Raw genomic sequence first — 15577 nt, 5'->3', positions numbered from 1 at the left:
GGTCATGTAAGGTTGGTCCGGGCCGCTTCATCCAACAATACCGCCGAATCAAAATAAGACATTGGTGGTAAGCAGTATGACGATCAACGTCCACAACTCTTTGTTTTCTACTTGTGCATATCATCTACGCATAGATCTGGCTCTAATACCACTGTTGGGAAACATAGCATGCAATTTCAAAAAAATTCTTATGCTCATGCAAGATCTATCTAGGAGATGCATAGCAATGAGAGGGGGAGAGTGTGTCCACGTAACCTCATAGACCGAAAGCGGAAGCATTAACTTAACGCGGTTGATGTAGTCGAACATCTTCTCGAATCAACCGATCAAGTACCAAACGTACGACACCTCCGAGTTCTGCACACGTTCAGCTCGATGACGTCCCTCGAACTCTTGATCCAGTAGAGGCACGAAGGAGTCGATGAGTTCCGTCAGCACGGCGGCGTGGTGACGGTGTTGGTGATGTGATCCGCACAGGGCTTCGCCTAAGCATAGATAATATGACCGGAGGAGTAAAGGGTGGAGGGGGGCACCACACACGGCTAAGAAACAACTATTGTGCTTTGGGGTGCTCCTGCCCCCCCCCCCCCGTATATAAAGGAGGGAGAGGGGAGATGGCCAGCCTAGGGCGCGCCCAAGTGGGGGGAGTCCAACTAGGATTCCCGATCCTAGTTGGCCCCCCTTCCTTTCCAACGAAGGGGGAAGAGGGAAAGAGAGGGACAGGGAGAAGGAAAGGGGGCCGCGCCCCCTCCCCTTGCCTAATTCGGACTCCCTTGGGGGGGCACCTCCCGTGGCTTGCCTCCTCCTCTCCCCTATGGCCCAATAAGGTCCAATACTTCCTCGGGGGGTTTCGGTAACCCCCCGGTACTCCGAAAAATATCCGAACCTTTCCGAAAACATTCCGGTGTCCGAATATAACCTTCCAATATATCAATCTTTAGCTCTTGACCATTTCGAGACTCCTCGTCATGTCTGTTATCTCATCCGGGACTCCGAATAACCTTCGTTCACCAAAACACATAACTCTTGTAATACATATCATCATCGAACGTTAAGCGTGTAGACCCTACGGGTTCGAGAACTTTGTAGACATGACCGAGACACCTCTCCGGTCAATAACCAATAGCGGAACTTGGATGCTCATATTGGTTCCCACATATTCTACGAAGATCTTTATCGGTTGAACCGTAATGTCAACATATATTATTCCCTTTGTCATCGGTATGTTACTCGCCCGAGATTCAATCGTCGGTATCTCTATACCTAGTTCAATCTCGTTACCGGCAAGTCCCTTTACTCGTTTCGTAGTGCATCATCCTGTAACTAACTCATTAGTCACATTGCTTGCAAGGCTTCATATGATGTGCTTTATCGAGAGGGCCCAGAGATACCTCTCCGATACTCGTAGTGACAAATCCTAATCTTGATCTATGCCAACCCAACAAACACCTTTGGAGATACCCGTAGAGCATCTTTATAATCACTCAGTTATGTTGTGATGTTTGATAGCACAGAAGGTATTCCTCCGATGTCCGGGAGTTGCATAATATCATAGTTGGAGGAATATGTATTTGACATGAACAAAGCAGAAGCAATAAAACTGAACGGTCATTATGCTAAGTTAACAGATGGGTCTTATCCATCACATCATTCCACTAATGATGTGATCCCGTTTATCAAATGACAACTCATGTCCATTGCTAGGAAACTTAATCATCTTTGATCAATGAGCTAGTCTAGTAGAGACATACTAGGGACACATTGTTTTGTCTATGTATTCACACATGTATCAAGTTCTGGTTAATACAATTCTAGCATGAATAACAAACATTTATCATGAATAAGGAAATATAAAATAACAACTTTATTATTGCTTCTAGGGCATATTTTCTTCAGTTATGTCCATGTATTGTTTTAAAATGACTTTTTGTCTGAAGTTCGGTAGTATTCGTGGGTGCAAAAAAGTTGGTTCAGTTTCATGGGTTCTTCAAAAAAAAGAATGGGAGAAGGAGTTTTCTTCTCCAAAATGTATCACTGCTCTGAAGTCCTAATTCTTCTTGTGTGCTTCTATCGAGGCTTGTGCTTCATGGAGAGAGAGACATAGACATTGTGGAAATCGTTCATGTTTCCTTTCTGTCTATATACTTCACAGACATTTTGTGCGAGAAAAAAGGTTAATGACACATTCTTTTGAGAGATACAAAGTGCTTTGGGATCCAATGTTTTTCTACACAAAATTATGCGTTGGTGTCTCCCCAATGTAGCTGGCAACACATACTTTGTACAATAAAACATTAGTTTCATGTGAGAAGTTCAAATATAAAATAAGGACAATTTCACGTATAGTAAAATTAGTGCAAATAAAAAAATGTAGTGAGCCATCTGTTGTTGATATTTTTTAAAACAGAAATTAAAATTAAAATAATAGAGGTCTTTGATGTTGTAACAAAGATATATTTTCCAAATTTTAAAAACCCACAAGAAGGTCAAAATGAAATAACAGAATAGTTCATTTTTTAATAAGAAAACAAAATTTCCTCATTTCTAAAAATATCTAGTAGTCAAATTTAAATGACACAGCCGCCCAATGTTATTACAAAACTATGATTTCCCTCATTATCGATGAATAAACCAAGAAGTTCAAATTTAAGACATAGAGCAGTTCTAAAAATACAGAGAAATTGGATTTTCCGTATTTCTAAAAAAACTAGAAGTTCAAATTATAATAACAGGAAGTTTAATGTTTATTAGAAAATCAAGATAGTGAAATTAAAATATAGTGCAGTTCAAAATTTTTAAACCAAATTTTGCTATTTCTAAAAGAACCTAGAAGTTCAGATTTACATAATGGGGTTGTTCAATGTTTATTACGAAACAATTTTTTTTGTTACTATAGGTAATAAAATAGAGAAGTTCAAATTAAGAAAATTGAGCAATTTGGTGTTTATAAATAACTCAAATTCTATTTAATGAAACAAAGTGTGAAGTTCATTTTTTTAAATAATTCGATGCTTATATGAAAATCATGTTTTTTGTTTCTAAGAATAAAACTAAGAAGTTCAAATTAATAAAATAGAGAAGTTCAAAGTTTAAAGAAAACTCTGATTTTTTTGTTACTAAAGAATAAAATGGAGAAGTTCAAATAAAATAATTGAATAGTTCAAAACAACATTAAAAAATGATTTCCCCCATTTAAAAAACTAGAAGTTCACACTGAAATAGCGAAGCGGTTCAATGTTTATTAAAAATACGTGATAGAAGTTTAAAGTGAAAATAGCGAGAAGTTCAACTACTACACGGAATGCGTTTCAGATGAGAATAAAATGAATAAAATTCTAAAAGCCTAAAATGTTTGTTGCAAGAAGTTCACGTGCTCCTCCCGCCATGGTTCAAAATTTATATTGCAGGACATCCGACCTTCCATTACATGTCAAAAAAGGCAAAAACGGCGTTGTTTTTGACATTTTTAAAACTGTTGTCAAACGGCACTGAATTTGTGACAACTATCTACATGAAAAAGTTGCTCTTATTCATAAGCTTTCGAAAGGTATATTATATGCTAAATTCTGATGTACGATTTAAAAGTTCATGTATATCAATTAAATTATGTTTTTATGTATTCAAAAAATTATTTTGAACCGTCCTGAGTATGAAAAAATGATCAACATGGGAAAGTTGTGTGTTTTCAACAGCTTTCCATCGATATATCACTTGCTCTTGGTATGTGGTTGGGGAGTTACGGGCAAAAAACAACACGTGAAAAATATAGTGAAGTTCAAACAGAACTGCTCGAGAAGTTCAACCACTACATGTAGTGTATTTCTGGAGACTCTATTTTCGTGATGAAGACATAACACATGATCTCGCAATTTTCAAAATTACATAAAAACGGTCGGGAATCAGAGAAAAGTTTCTACACGAAAAAGTTTCATTTTATATAGCTATCCAGGGGTATATAGTTTGCCCCATTCCGAGTAAGTTTGCACAAATTACAGCCAAAATATGATTTTAGCCATTTTCAAATTAGACGTAAAACCGTAGGGAATTGGGAGAAACATTATATACATAAAGTTTTGCATTTGTCCGTGATTTCCAATGCCATATCATTTGCTGCTTTCCAACAAACTGTTAAAAAATTAACTCGAAAATACGAATTTAGTGAAACTTTGACCGTTTTCTAAATTATTCTTAAACCCTTCAGAATTAAAAAAAGTTTTCTACATGAAAAGAAGCGCATTTTCATAAGCTTTCCAACGCCATATTATTTTCCTAAATCTGATTTGCCCTTTTGAAATGACCTCGAAAATACGAACTCGGTTGTTCGATTTGTGAAATTTCATGATTTTTCAAATTACTCTTTAACCATAAGGAATTAGGGAAAACTATTTACACGTGGAATGAGCCGATTTGCAGCAACTTTGCAACGTCATATTATTTGCCTCATTCCGATAAATGGTATAGAAATGGGCTCAAAAATACGATTTACGTTTTTTGTATGAAGAAAAGGCAATTTTTAAAACTTCTCTTCAACCATGTTGATTTTGCTAAAAATTTAACTTAGACCATGATACTCGTGTCGGGCAATATTTGCGGAAGTTCAACCTAGCATTGGATGAAGTTTAACTACTACTGCTGGGACCGGTCGGGTAGTTCTTAGAATATTATTCTCATCCGTGTTCAAAATAGTGTTTATCTATGTATATATACAACCCTCACAAAAAAATTAAATGAGATGGTGGTGGAAGACCATCACAGCTAGGCCTAGTATTTTCTGGTGACGCCTATGTGCGGCAAACAAGGAAGCTTGGTGTACTCATCTCCAATGGGCCAGACCCATTTTGTGTTTCTTATATGGCTTTCAGCTTCTTTATTTCTTCTCTTCCTTTTGGGTTTTCTGTTTTGTTTCCTATTTGCAAAAATTTCCTTCTCCACAATTTTGGAGTGGAAATATGTAAATTTTTTTAAAAACTACATCAAAATATATTTTAATTTATTTCCTACATAGTGAACATTCTTTTGAATATATGAATGTTTTACTTTTTAGGTACATGAATTTTTTGTATTTATCATATACAAAAATTTCTCCATTTTTTAATTCTTCGGCACCATCTTAAAAGTTATTAATAAAAAAGATCTTATAAGTTTTACTAAAAAAATAACAATATGCGTTAACATGCCACACAATAGGGGCCCACTAGTGCTCCGAAGGGCGCAACCCACAGGGACTCTGGTGCAATGGTGCTTGTGGTGCTACTGGTGCATCGAACTCACCTTGCATATTTTAAAATGTTTACAAGTTTGTAAAAGTTAACACATTCATGCATCAATGTAGGTTGTCATAAACTTTCAAGTCAAACTTCAAAACATAGCTCGAAAAAATGTCAAATTCAAGACTGAATATTATATATCATAAGTTGGGCTTTAGATTTGGCCCATTGTCACATCGATGTAAAAAATTTCATTTTTGTATTTCAAAAAATGTTTCAATTTTTGATACAAAATTACATAAGTGTTGTGTAAACGTGCTAGATTTTTCTTCTTCACATTTTTTTAAAGTGTCCTGTGGCATCCCGTGCATCGATAGCATCACAAGTGTGGGTCACCAAATACATTCATATCGCCAAAAAATAGAAAGCCTTGCACTTGATAACAATTGAAATCCCTATTTGACACATTTTGCATCAAATAGTTGATCAATCGCACACACGACGCGACCGAGCGAGTGATTGGGTCGGCTCATCCGTAGTAGGTATCACGTTTCGGTTTTGGGAATCTTCTAGAGGGTTCCTAGCGGGTTTTATAGGTTTTGGGAACCTTCTAAAAGGTTCCCGGACCATTTTTTTTGTTTTCTATATTCTTTTCTTTTTTCCTTTTTCTTTTTCCCGGTTTCTGTTTCTGTTTCTTGTTCATTTTTATTTCCACCTTTTCTTGTTTTCTATTTCCTTTTACTTTTTCATGTTTCTTTTGTTTGAAAATTTCAAATAATGTTTGGAATTTCAAGAAATGTTCTAGTTTTCAAAATTTATTCGCAGTTTTAAAAAATGTTGGTGTTTCAAAAATTGCTCTGGTTTTCAGAAAAGCATTCACGTATTCAAAATATGTCACATTTCCAAAGTTGTTCTCTGTTTTAAATTTTGTTCTTAAAATTAAAAAATTGTCCGTTCTTTCAAAAATTGTTTCTGTCAAAAATTTGTTCTACTTTACAAATTTTGTTCCCAAATTCAATATTTGTTTTGGTTCCAGAAAACGTTCGAACTTTATTAAAAAATTCAAAGGTTCAAAATTTGTTCGCGTTTTGTAAAAATTATTGAAGTTTCAGAAAATGTTCTAGTTATCAAAATTTTGTTCACGTATTCGAACAATGTTCGCAATTTCACTTTGTTTGGGATTTTCAAAATTAGTTCTTAAAATTCAAAAATTGTTCATGGTTTTCAAAATTTGTTTATGTAAAAAAACGCATTTTCTTCACAAATTAAAAAATGTTTATGTTTTCGAAAAAAGTGTGAAACTTAAATAAAAAATCACGATTTCAGGTAATTTCAAAAATTGTTCGTAAGTTTAAAAAACTGCTCGTCATTTTTTTCGAGAGGTGTTAAGTTTGTTATTTTCATACTTCTTTAAGTATCTCGTTGCATATCTACCACAAGAGCACTTCGGTCGTACTGTCAGCACACCGTCGCAGGTTCAATTCCCAATGACTGCAAAACCTTTTTTCGGGTCTTTACCTCGCCCCTGTGCGATTAGCCGACTACTTCAGTTTCCCTATCTCTCGCGAACTGAGATCTGGCCCATAAAGCCCAAACGCACACGGAGGTCAGAACAGGAGGCAGTAGCCAAGTCCAGAGTCCCTGTGGGCTGCGCCCTTCGGAGTATATACCTGGGCATATGACGGGTCGGTCCGGGCCAAAAAATTCCCAATGCTGAAAACTCAGGCCCGAGCCCGGCCCGGCCCGACCGGCGGGCCCAAGCCCGACACGGCCCGGCTAAAATCCTATTTCCCGCAAGCCCGAGCCCAGCCTGATCTGTCCTTCGGACTCAATTTCCAGGCCTGAGCCCGGCCTGGCCTAATGGCCCGGCCCGGCCCGGTCCAGGATTTTCGGGCCGGGTCGGGCCGGGCTGCCCATGTCAGCACAACAAATCCGCACCGTCCCTTCTTTCTCCCTGTCCCTCTCTCGGCTCGCGTCTCGTGCCTCCGACGCAACGCGCTCTCGTCTTGCTCCCAGAGCCGGAGCCCACCCGAGCCGCGACCTCCCTCTCCTTCCCCGTACACCCATGGGGTCGTCGGAGGCCGACGACGACCAGCTCCTCAAAAGCTTCCGGGCCGAGGTCAGCGAGGCCGAGCGCGACAACGAAGTCGTCAGGTCCCTCTCGGCCCCTCCCCCCCTCAAAAATTGTTCGTAAGTTTAAAAAACTGCTCGTCATTTTTTTCGAGAGGTGTTAAGTTTGATATTTTCATACTTCTTTAAGTATCTCGTTGCATATCTACCACAAGAGCACTTCGGTCGTACTGTCAGCACACCGTCGCAGGTTCAATTCCCAATGACTGCAAAACCTTTTTTCGGGTCTTTACCTCGCCCCTGTGCGATTAGCCGACTACTTCAGTTTCCCTATCTCTCACGAACTGAGATCTGGCCCATAAAGCCCAAACACACACGGAGGTCAGAACAGGAGGCAGTAGCCAAGTCCAGAGTCCCTGTGGGCTGCGCCCTTCGGAGTATATACCTGGGCATATGACGGGTCGGTCCGGGCCAAAAAATTCCCAGTGCTGAAAACTCAGGCCCGAGCCCGGCCCGGCCCGACCGGCGGGCCCAAGCCCGACACGGCCCGGCTAAAATCCTATTTCCGGCAAGCCCGAGCCCAGCCTGATCTGTCCGTCGGACTCAATTTCCAGGCCTGAGCCCGGCCTGGCCTAATGGCCCAGCCCGGCCCGGTCCAGGATTTTCGGGCCGGGTCGGGCCGGGCTGCCCAGCACAACAAATCCGCACCGTCCCTTCTCTCTGCTCGCGTCTCGTGCCTCCGACGCAACGCGCTCTCGTCTTGCTCCCAGAGCCGGAGCCCACCCGAGCCGCGACCTCCCTCTCCTTCCCCGTACACCCATGGGGTCGTCGGAGGCCGACGACGACCAGCTCCTCAAAAGCTTCCTGGCCGAGGTCAGCGAGGCCGAGCGCGACAACGAAGTCGTCAGGTCCCTCTCGCCCCCCCCCCCCCCCCCCCCCCCCCCCCCAATCCCCCATCTCCTCGAGCGGTATCATTTCCCTTCTGGCACAACGTAGGCTTCAGATCCCCAGTAGCGCCATCGTTGTCGCGCAATTCGTGGCCAATCGTGCGACGCAGTAGATGTAGCCGCTGCTTGCTGCTCAAATTTGGGTCGGCGACGGGGTCCGCGTGAACCCTAGGTCGAAGTCGTCCGGTTCGCTCACCTGTTCTCAGACGCGATTGGGAATTTTTCCCACTTTTACTACTTTGGTGGTGATGCTACTTCTAAGACGCGATTGCCTTGCTTTCTTGTAGCTTAGTATGCGATGTTAAGTTGTACACACGCCACACGATAATGAGTAATGACGTCTGGAGCATCTTATTATTGTTTCTGATATCGTGCGCCCCATGCCATGACCAACATATATAGAACCTCTTGTAATATATATTTACTTGTACCGAGCTGATAAATTTGCATTCAAGAAGGACTAAGCCTGTTTGTGCCTTGGGATCAACTTTGGTCAAGGTTTTACTTATTCATGATTTTGCCAGTGTTGGCAAGCAAAATGAAGCAGAATAGGCAAGGTGGCATGGGCATATGCCAAAAATTTGGCAGCCATACAAACAAAACAAGGACCAAAGTTTTGTTCACAACCAAAATATTCGTACGGTTTCTTTTTGGACACCAACCAAAGATACCCATGTCTTCCTGTGTTAGCTTATGCTGTCCAATGGAGCCCAGCAGACATACTGTTATGCTATCGGTTTCGAAGCCGGTTAAATATTATAACTACTTACCCATTATAAACAATTAAACATGGTCAGTTGACTACTGACTAGGGAGGCATACTCTGCAACTTGCTATACATGTTAAATTTTTTGGAATGACACACGATAGTTGATCAGTGAGATCCCTAACGGTGCAAACCTGAATAGCCGATGCCATTCAGCTTCATTTTTAGTTGTACTTACTCCTTTAGTATTTTTCCTGATTTTTGATGTTATTTTAGTCTCTAGAAGGCATGTAGATGAGCATAATAGCCGAATTTAATCATCCTATAATCTAAGCTTATTTATAGCTCCTTCATGTCTAGATTACCCCTTTTCTATTGGAAGACTAGACATAAGTTATTGAGGGAGATCTATGCTGTGAGGAAACATATAAATGTACCTTGAAATTATACAGTGACATTCATGTTAAAAAAAATGATAAGTCCGAAATGCCATGTGTCAAACAGGCGTATTATTCAGTTGATAAAAAATAAACAAAAGCATTCAGATTATTTCCATGTTCTTGATTTTACGTTCTGTTTCTAACACATTCTAATCTTGTCAGGATACTTGGTTGCTTCAAGTTAAACCCTTTTGAGCATCTTAAGCTGTCTTTTGATTCTTCTGTGGATGAGGTGAAGAAGCAATATAGGAAGGTAAGAAAACATGGATTTAACATTGAACTACACTGTTTGTTGTAGTACACCCCCCCCCCCCCCCCCCCCCCCCCGGGTTGGCTAATTTTTGTTGCTTCATGTACCTTTTCTAGTTGTCACTGTTGGTCCATCCTGACAAGTGCAAGCATCCACAAGCACAAGAAGCTTTTGGAGGTATGTGAACTGTCTAATCATTGCCATGTGGAGCATATGAGATGGTAATAGTGATGCATAGTAATATCAGGTTAGGAGACAGTATTGCACTTGTGTTGTTGTAGGCTTCATTTAGGTCAGGTTTACAGATATTATTTGGTGACAGCACATGGCATAAACAAGATCATGACATGTCAAAACTAATAGTTTCTTATGACTTTATATATATTTTTCTGGGAGAGAGGGATGTACCAAAATTATGACATGCTAGGAAAAAAAGCTGGAACAATTTTTAATTTACTGGCCTCAACACCAAGTCCAAAAGTCCAGATAATGGAGTGCAAATTACAACATGGATAAGTCAGCTTAGAAGATGAATCTGTACAATTTTGCTTGGAGATGGCAGTAGCCTTTGTATCACTCTAGAATTAGGCATTTTTTCATCCCTGTAGGAGGATGCATTTTTCAAGAGAAACCAGGATAAGTAAGTGTTGCATGATCTCTTCTTGCAATTAGTTATAACTAACCAACCTTTTGCGCATCAGTGACTTACTATTTTCCCAGTGTCACACTCTTCTGCATCTCTTGTCGTTTATGCATTGATGTATATTTGTTTAACGTTGCCTACTCTACTCATAAACAGCCCTGGCAAAAGCACAGCAGCTCCTACTTGATCCACAGGAAAGAGGGTACATTCTTGATCAAGTCACTTCTGCAAAAGGTGTGTGATGTAATCTTATTTTAACCCAGTGTAATTTTTTTTACATCAGTTCAGTGATTTGTTCAATTTATAATGAAGGAGATATGAAGAACAAAAACTGATATTATTTTGTGTTGAGAAATTTCAGAAGAACTGAGGGCAAAAAGGAAAAAAGAGTTGAGGAAAGACAGTGCATCTAAGATAAAATCCCAAGTAGATGAGGTAAGACAATCCCATGAAAGGTTGTGCCAGTTGTCATCGACTTTTTAGTAATTCTCGCTCAGAGTAACATGTTTCAAACAAAGATTAATGCGAAAAGTAATCTGAAGTATGTCTCAACATGAACTGGTCTAATTTGGACTAGTTTCATGGTCTAAATAAACTTAAGTCATCTGGCAATCAAACCCCAGACTCATCAGAGATTCTCTTAACCAGTGTTTGTCAGTAACAAGCCTAATTGGTGACTGCTGATCTCCACAGCGCTCTAAACACTGGACAGGCAGCAGTTTGACCATCTGACCAACAGTTCTCTAGATATAATATTTTATTAGTCATACGCATTATATCTTCTACAATGTTATGTACAGCAGCGTGAAATTGAGAATTATAACGTCAACCCCCTCAAGAAAAGAGAAACATATCGCCAAAGTTGTAGATGAAGGAACCAGTGCTGCCTGCAAAAATCAAACTAACTCCAAGAATTATCTAACCCAAGTGCAAAGTTTAGGTACCAGATTCTATTATTCATTTAATAACTAGCGTCTAGCATTGTACCCAAATAGCTATTAAATCAAGCTAATTCTGCTGGGGTTTATCAAGTCATGTATAAAGTATAAGGCATTCCATTGCCGCTGAGCTCTCATGGTGAAGACACTACCTCTGTGACCTATTGACCTCGTGACACTGAGCTGCCCCTTCTTACGCTGGGGCTCTGTTTGAGAAAGAGCAAGCAAAAATATCAAGAGAGGGTGAAATGGTAAATGGATGAGGAAGTAGAAGAGCAAATAGAAAGGGGAGCTGATATTGGATGGAATGCAGACTGGTAGAGGCAGCCTTGGGAGGGTTAGCTCAGAGAACCAAATTCACACATGAGCATGTGAGCTGATTGGACTGGGCATAGGTATCAGGAACAAGCGCCTCCTGGTTCTAAAGCATGCCCAGTTTCATGGGGTTTTCACCAGAACCGCCTGGTTCACTAGGGGTGTATTTGGTTCGGGAACGAAGTGTAATGGAATGTCATGGTTCGATTTCACTATAATGGGTCGGTTCCGTCCTTTTCTTTGGTATGGGTAATTCAAAGGAATGGAATGGTTACATTGTGATGTTTGGTAGATGGAATGGAATGGACTTGTAAGTGGTCATCCATCCATGCAACTAAGGCAGATAAACATTTTGACTGTTAATTCCATGCCAAAGTTTGACGTAAAATAAAGTCATTCGACATTTAACTTTTCTTTTCTGGACGAGCAGTTCCTGCAACTGCAGTCTGCCTTGCTGAACTGAACCGGATAACCAAGATTCACAGGGACAAAGACTCAAACCAGCAACCAGTATCAGGATCAACGAAGGCAAGAAACAAAACGCATCTCCCAAATGCAGATTATATATATATATATAATTCTGATTCTTATCACATATTTTCCCCAGAACCATTAAAATTAATTTACAGAACAGGGGTGTGAACATCAACAAATCGAATCCATCCATCCATGCAACGAATGTGGGTGTGAGCTACAAGAATCGGACTCAACCACAGGATAAACAGCAGCTACAAGAAAAAAATACGACAGCTGAGCGTGGCGGCCGGCTGGATGCGTGGCTTGGCCTTGGCGTTTCACACGCGCGACCGTGGCTCTCGACGGCGCGAACCCAGGCGCGGTCAGCGGCCGGCTCTTTAAGCGGCTGCTCCGTTGCTTCCCGGCATGTGCCGCCGCTGTTGCCCTGCCGCAAGACCGCCACGCACCCGCTTGCCCGCCGCACGTGCTTCGGAGAAAGGAGGAGGGCCGGCGGCGCCAACGTGGGAGGAGAGACGAGGGAGAGGAGCCGCACGAGACGATAGGGCTGCGGGAGTGCGAGGAGAAGAGTGGTTCTGCGTCGTCCGCTCAGTTTGGAGGTCTCACCCCGTTCCGGATCTGGGCCGAATATTCGGTCCGTGGGAACGAGGGGGTGACCGTTCCACCTGTGTACTGAACGCGAGAACGAGGCCTAGGAACGGGTTGGACCCGTGACATTCCGGTCCATGACTGCAACCAAACACACCCTAGGTTATGTAGATGGTCCTTGAATGAAAACCCAACCATTGAAGTTGCTGGTTATGGTTTCTTTCGAGTTCAATCACTGGTCTGATTCAGCTTTTTAAACAACGGATCTTCATTCTGTTGCACTCTATGATTTGAACTTATTTATTCTTCAATTTGGTGAAAAACAATTTCTTGGAGAAAGATGTCCTCAAAATATACTAGCTGCTTTGTACACCATTGAGGTGACCTGTTGTTTGCTTCAATTTCTCTAATAACTACGCAGATCTGTGATGCATGTTTGTCTTTCTTGGTTGGCTGCATGGAATGATAATTATTTTAGAAGTCATTGCATGCGTATGATGGGATTTTAGATACTTGAGAATACAGCATTTCGGAAGAAAAAAGATGATTCCCATACCATGAAATGAGTCATTTGCTAATGTCAATGATCATGTAGAATCTTGCAGTTCTGATGTTTTCCTGTTCGCAGTCTTGTCTCGATTTTTTTTAATGGTGATTGTTCTGCTAGACCCTTGAAACATCTTATTGAGCTTCATATCTTCAGCACTTGAGAACCTCCATTGATTGGCTTGCTTATATGTGCAGGGAAAGTATGAAGAGCAGTTTGAAAGATCGGACGAATTTCAGAAGCAGCTAATAATTAAAGTTCGTGAGATTTTGACAGACAAAGAATGGCGTCGGAGGAAAATGCAGATGAGGGTAAGTAATAGGCTTTAACATATTCAAACATCATCAGTTGAGCCACTCACTTGAGCTTTGTTCATGTGCACTATGCAGATATCAGAGGAAGAAGGAAGACTGAAGAAGGACGAGGAGGAAACAAAAGAAATGTGGAAGAGGAAGAGAGAGCATGAAGAGAAGTGGGAGGAGACGAGAGACCAGCGAGTAAGCTTACTGTTCATTTGTAGAAAATTGAAATATTTTATCCTAACTGAACACTATGCTTGTGGCTATTTAAATAGTTACCTACAAGTTGTTGCCACGGGGAAAAATGAAAGACTTCGTCGAGTTGTTGCCACGGGCAATGTCTGATACCATGTCTTTGTGGTTTGCAGGTCTCTAGCTGGAGGGATTTCATGAAGACAGGAAAGAAGGTTAGAGAGTGCAGTTGAGAAGTTGTATTTTTGTTACCCATGACTCTTTTGACATACAGTTTCATTTCTACAGGCACGGAAAGGAGAGCTCAAACCTCCAAGGCTCAAGACTGAAGACCCGAACAAATCTTATGTTCAGAGGCCAGTAAAGCGTGGTTAAAAGGTGTCGTATTCATCTGCACTCGAAGACCAATCTGGCGGCCATTCTTGCCGCGACCTGATCCAAGCCACAGCCTGTCAAGTTTATCTTTCAGGCTATAAACTTGAGTTATGGCTTGTATGTTCCCAGTGTAGTCAGTGGAACATGGCAGATAACTGTGAGCAAAAATGGCCGCATATCATCTACATAGAGTGGTATTGGACTAATGTACCTGTGTAGAATGCCTTCTTGAAAAAGAAACTTTCTGTTGGAAAAGAAACGCTGAAGTGGATCTTGGAATATGATCGTTGTTTCAATATTCACTGTAAGTCATGCTTACATATATGTTTTCACGATTTGCTAGCTATCATAGTATGACCATGGACTTGTTGCAGTCTTTTGCTAATTTATTTAGATGCTGGATCTCAAACGTTTGCGTCTTGCCCACCCCCATTTCTTACAAGCCAATCTGTGACGGGTTTCTGTTTTCTGGGCGTTGGCCTTGGTATGAGTGCGATGAACGTGGGAGGCGCATCATCTGTTTTTCTTTTCGAAACGGAGGCAAAAGTTTTGCATCATCTGTCTGTTTGACTTGGGTACCATCCCGTGGATGTCTCGTAGCTAGCTAGTGTTGACATTGGCGCAGATGCAATTCAAAGTTGTTCTCTGTACTGACAAGTCAACCTGTGTTTACCTCCTGGTCCTCGTACGGCACAGCAAAATCTGCTACGTTGGTCAATTCCAGACGACAGGTCCGGAGAAGAACACAACGCCTGGGATGTCTGTAGCGCCAAAGTGGAAGTGTTGAAAGGGGTTGATACATTGCATTGCATGCACTTGCCGTCGTCAAACTCTGAAGGAACCAACTGGTCAGAAACGTAGGCTTCAACGCTTATCACGATTCTTCTCATTGCGCTTGATCACGATCAACTGGGCTCGCCATGCCAGCAAATGATTTATTTTCTTGATAGCCAAAGACGCAAAGTTATCAATGACGGACCCGCAAAAAAAAAAAGTTATCACTGACTGAGCACATTAACATTCTACCGAAACACTACATACTAAAAAAAAACCTGAAACACGAAAGAATATTTGGATCCCATAAACGGATAGATATGGTAGAGCAATTAAGCACGACAAGTTGGCCAGCTATTATCCTCCAGAAACATCTGCAGCCCCTTGCTTTATCCACAACGAACGCTCAGCCGGCGCACCTGCCCAAAGGCCAAGGCCCGGCCATACGCCCACCCTGATCACAGTCCGCAACTTCCCAGTGGAGCCCATGCTGCCTCCTCCCGAAATTATTTAGCCGGAGGACCTTTTGAAGTTTCGATGCGATCGACCAAATTGGCAGCAGCACCGCCCCGCCGCCTGCGCTGCGGCTCAGCTGCGAGCGCCCGCCCAAGACGCAGACCATAATCCACTGCCTGCCCGGGCGTTGGGTGACGGGCAGGCACGACGGGGAGACGGCAGTGGTCCGTTGCGTCGGGAGGTAGTGCGCGCCCGATCGGCCAATCTCCTGCGTTATGATGGTGTCACCAAAGCAGAACACCAAACGAAAACAACCGCAAGGGAAGACTGCCTGCCCAGCTCCACGAACCCGTGAG

At 41.8% G+C, this 15577-nt stretch overlaps 1 protein-coding gene across 2 annotated transcripts; it reads left to right on the top strand.

Moving 5' to 3' along the window:
* The first annotated feature begins 7201 nt into the window (after positions 1-7201).
* LOC123092694 (J domain-containing protein spf31) lies at positions 7202-14323 on the top strand. 2 transcript variants are annotated; one of them, XM_044514518.1, is made up of 9 exons: positions 7202-7361; positions 9533-9623; positions 9737-9797; positions 10420-10497; positions 10625-10698; positions 13323-13436; positions 13515-13622; positions 13793-13831; positions 13905-14323. In XM_044514518.1, exons 1-9 carry the CDS (start codon positions 7273-7275, stop codon positions 13989-13991), a joined length of 741 nt encoding a protein of 246 aa, XP_044370453.1. In that variant the 5' UTR covers positions 7202-7272; the 3' UTR covers positions 13992-14323. The 2 variants fall into 2 exon arrangements, with proteins under 2 accessions (XP_044370453.1, XP_044370452.1); XM_044514517.1 differs by lacking the exon at positions 7202-7361 and adding an exon at positions 7987-8185.
* The last annotated feature ends 1254 nt before the right edge of the window (positions 14324-15577 follow it).

Source organism: Triticum aestivum, chromosome 4B (genome assembly GCF_018294505.1).
Source record: "Triticum aestivum cultivar Chinese Spring chromosome 4B, IWGSC CS RefSeq v2.1, whole genome shotgun sequence".
NCBI classification, from domain to species: domain Eukaryota; kingdom Viridiplantae; phylum Streptophyta; class Magnoliopsida; order Poales; family Poaceae; genus Triticum; species Triticum aestivum.
This window is presented reverse-complemented; position numbering and strand designations above follow the sequence as displayed.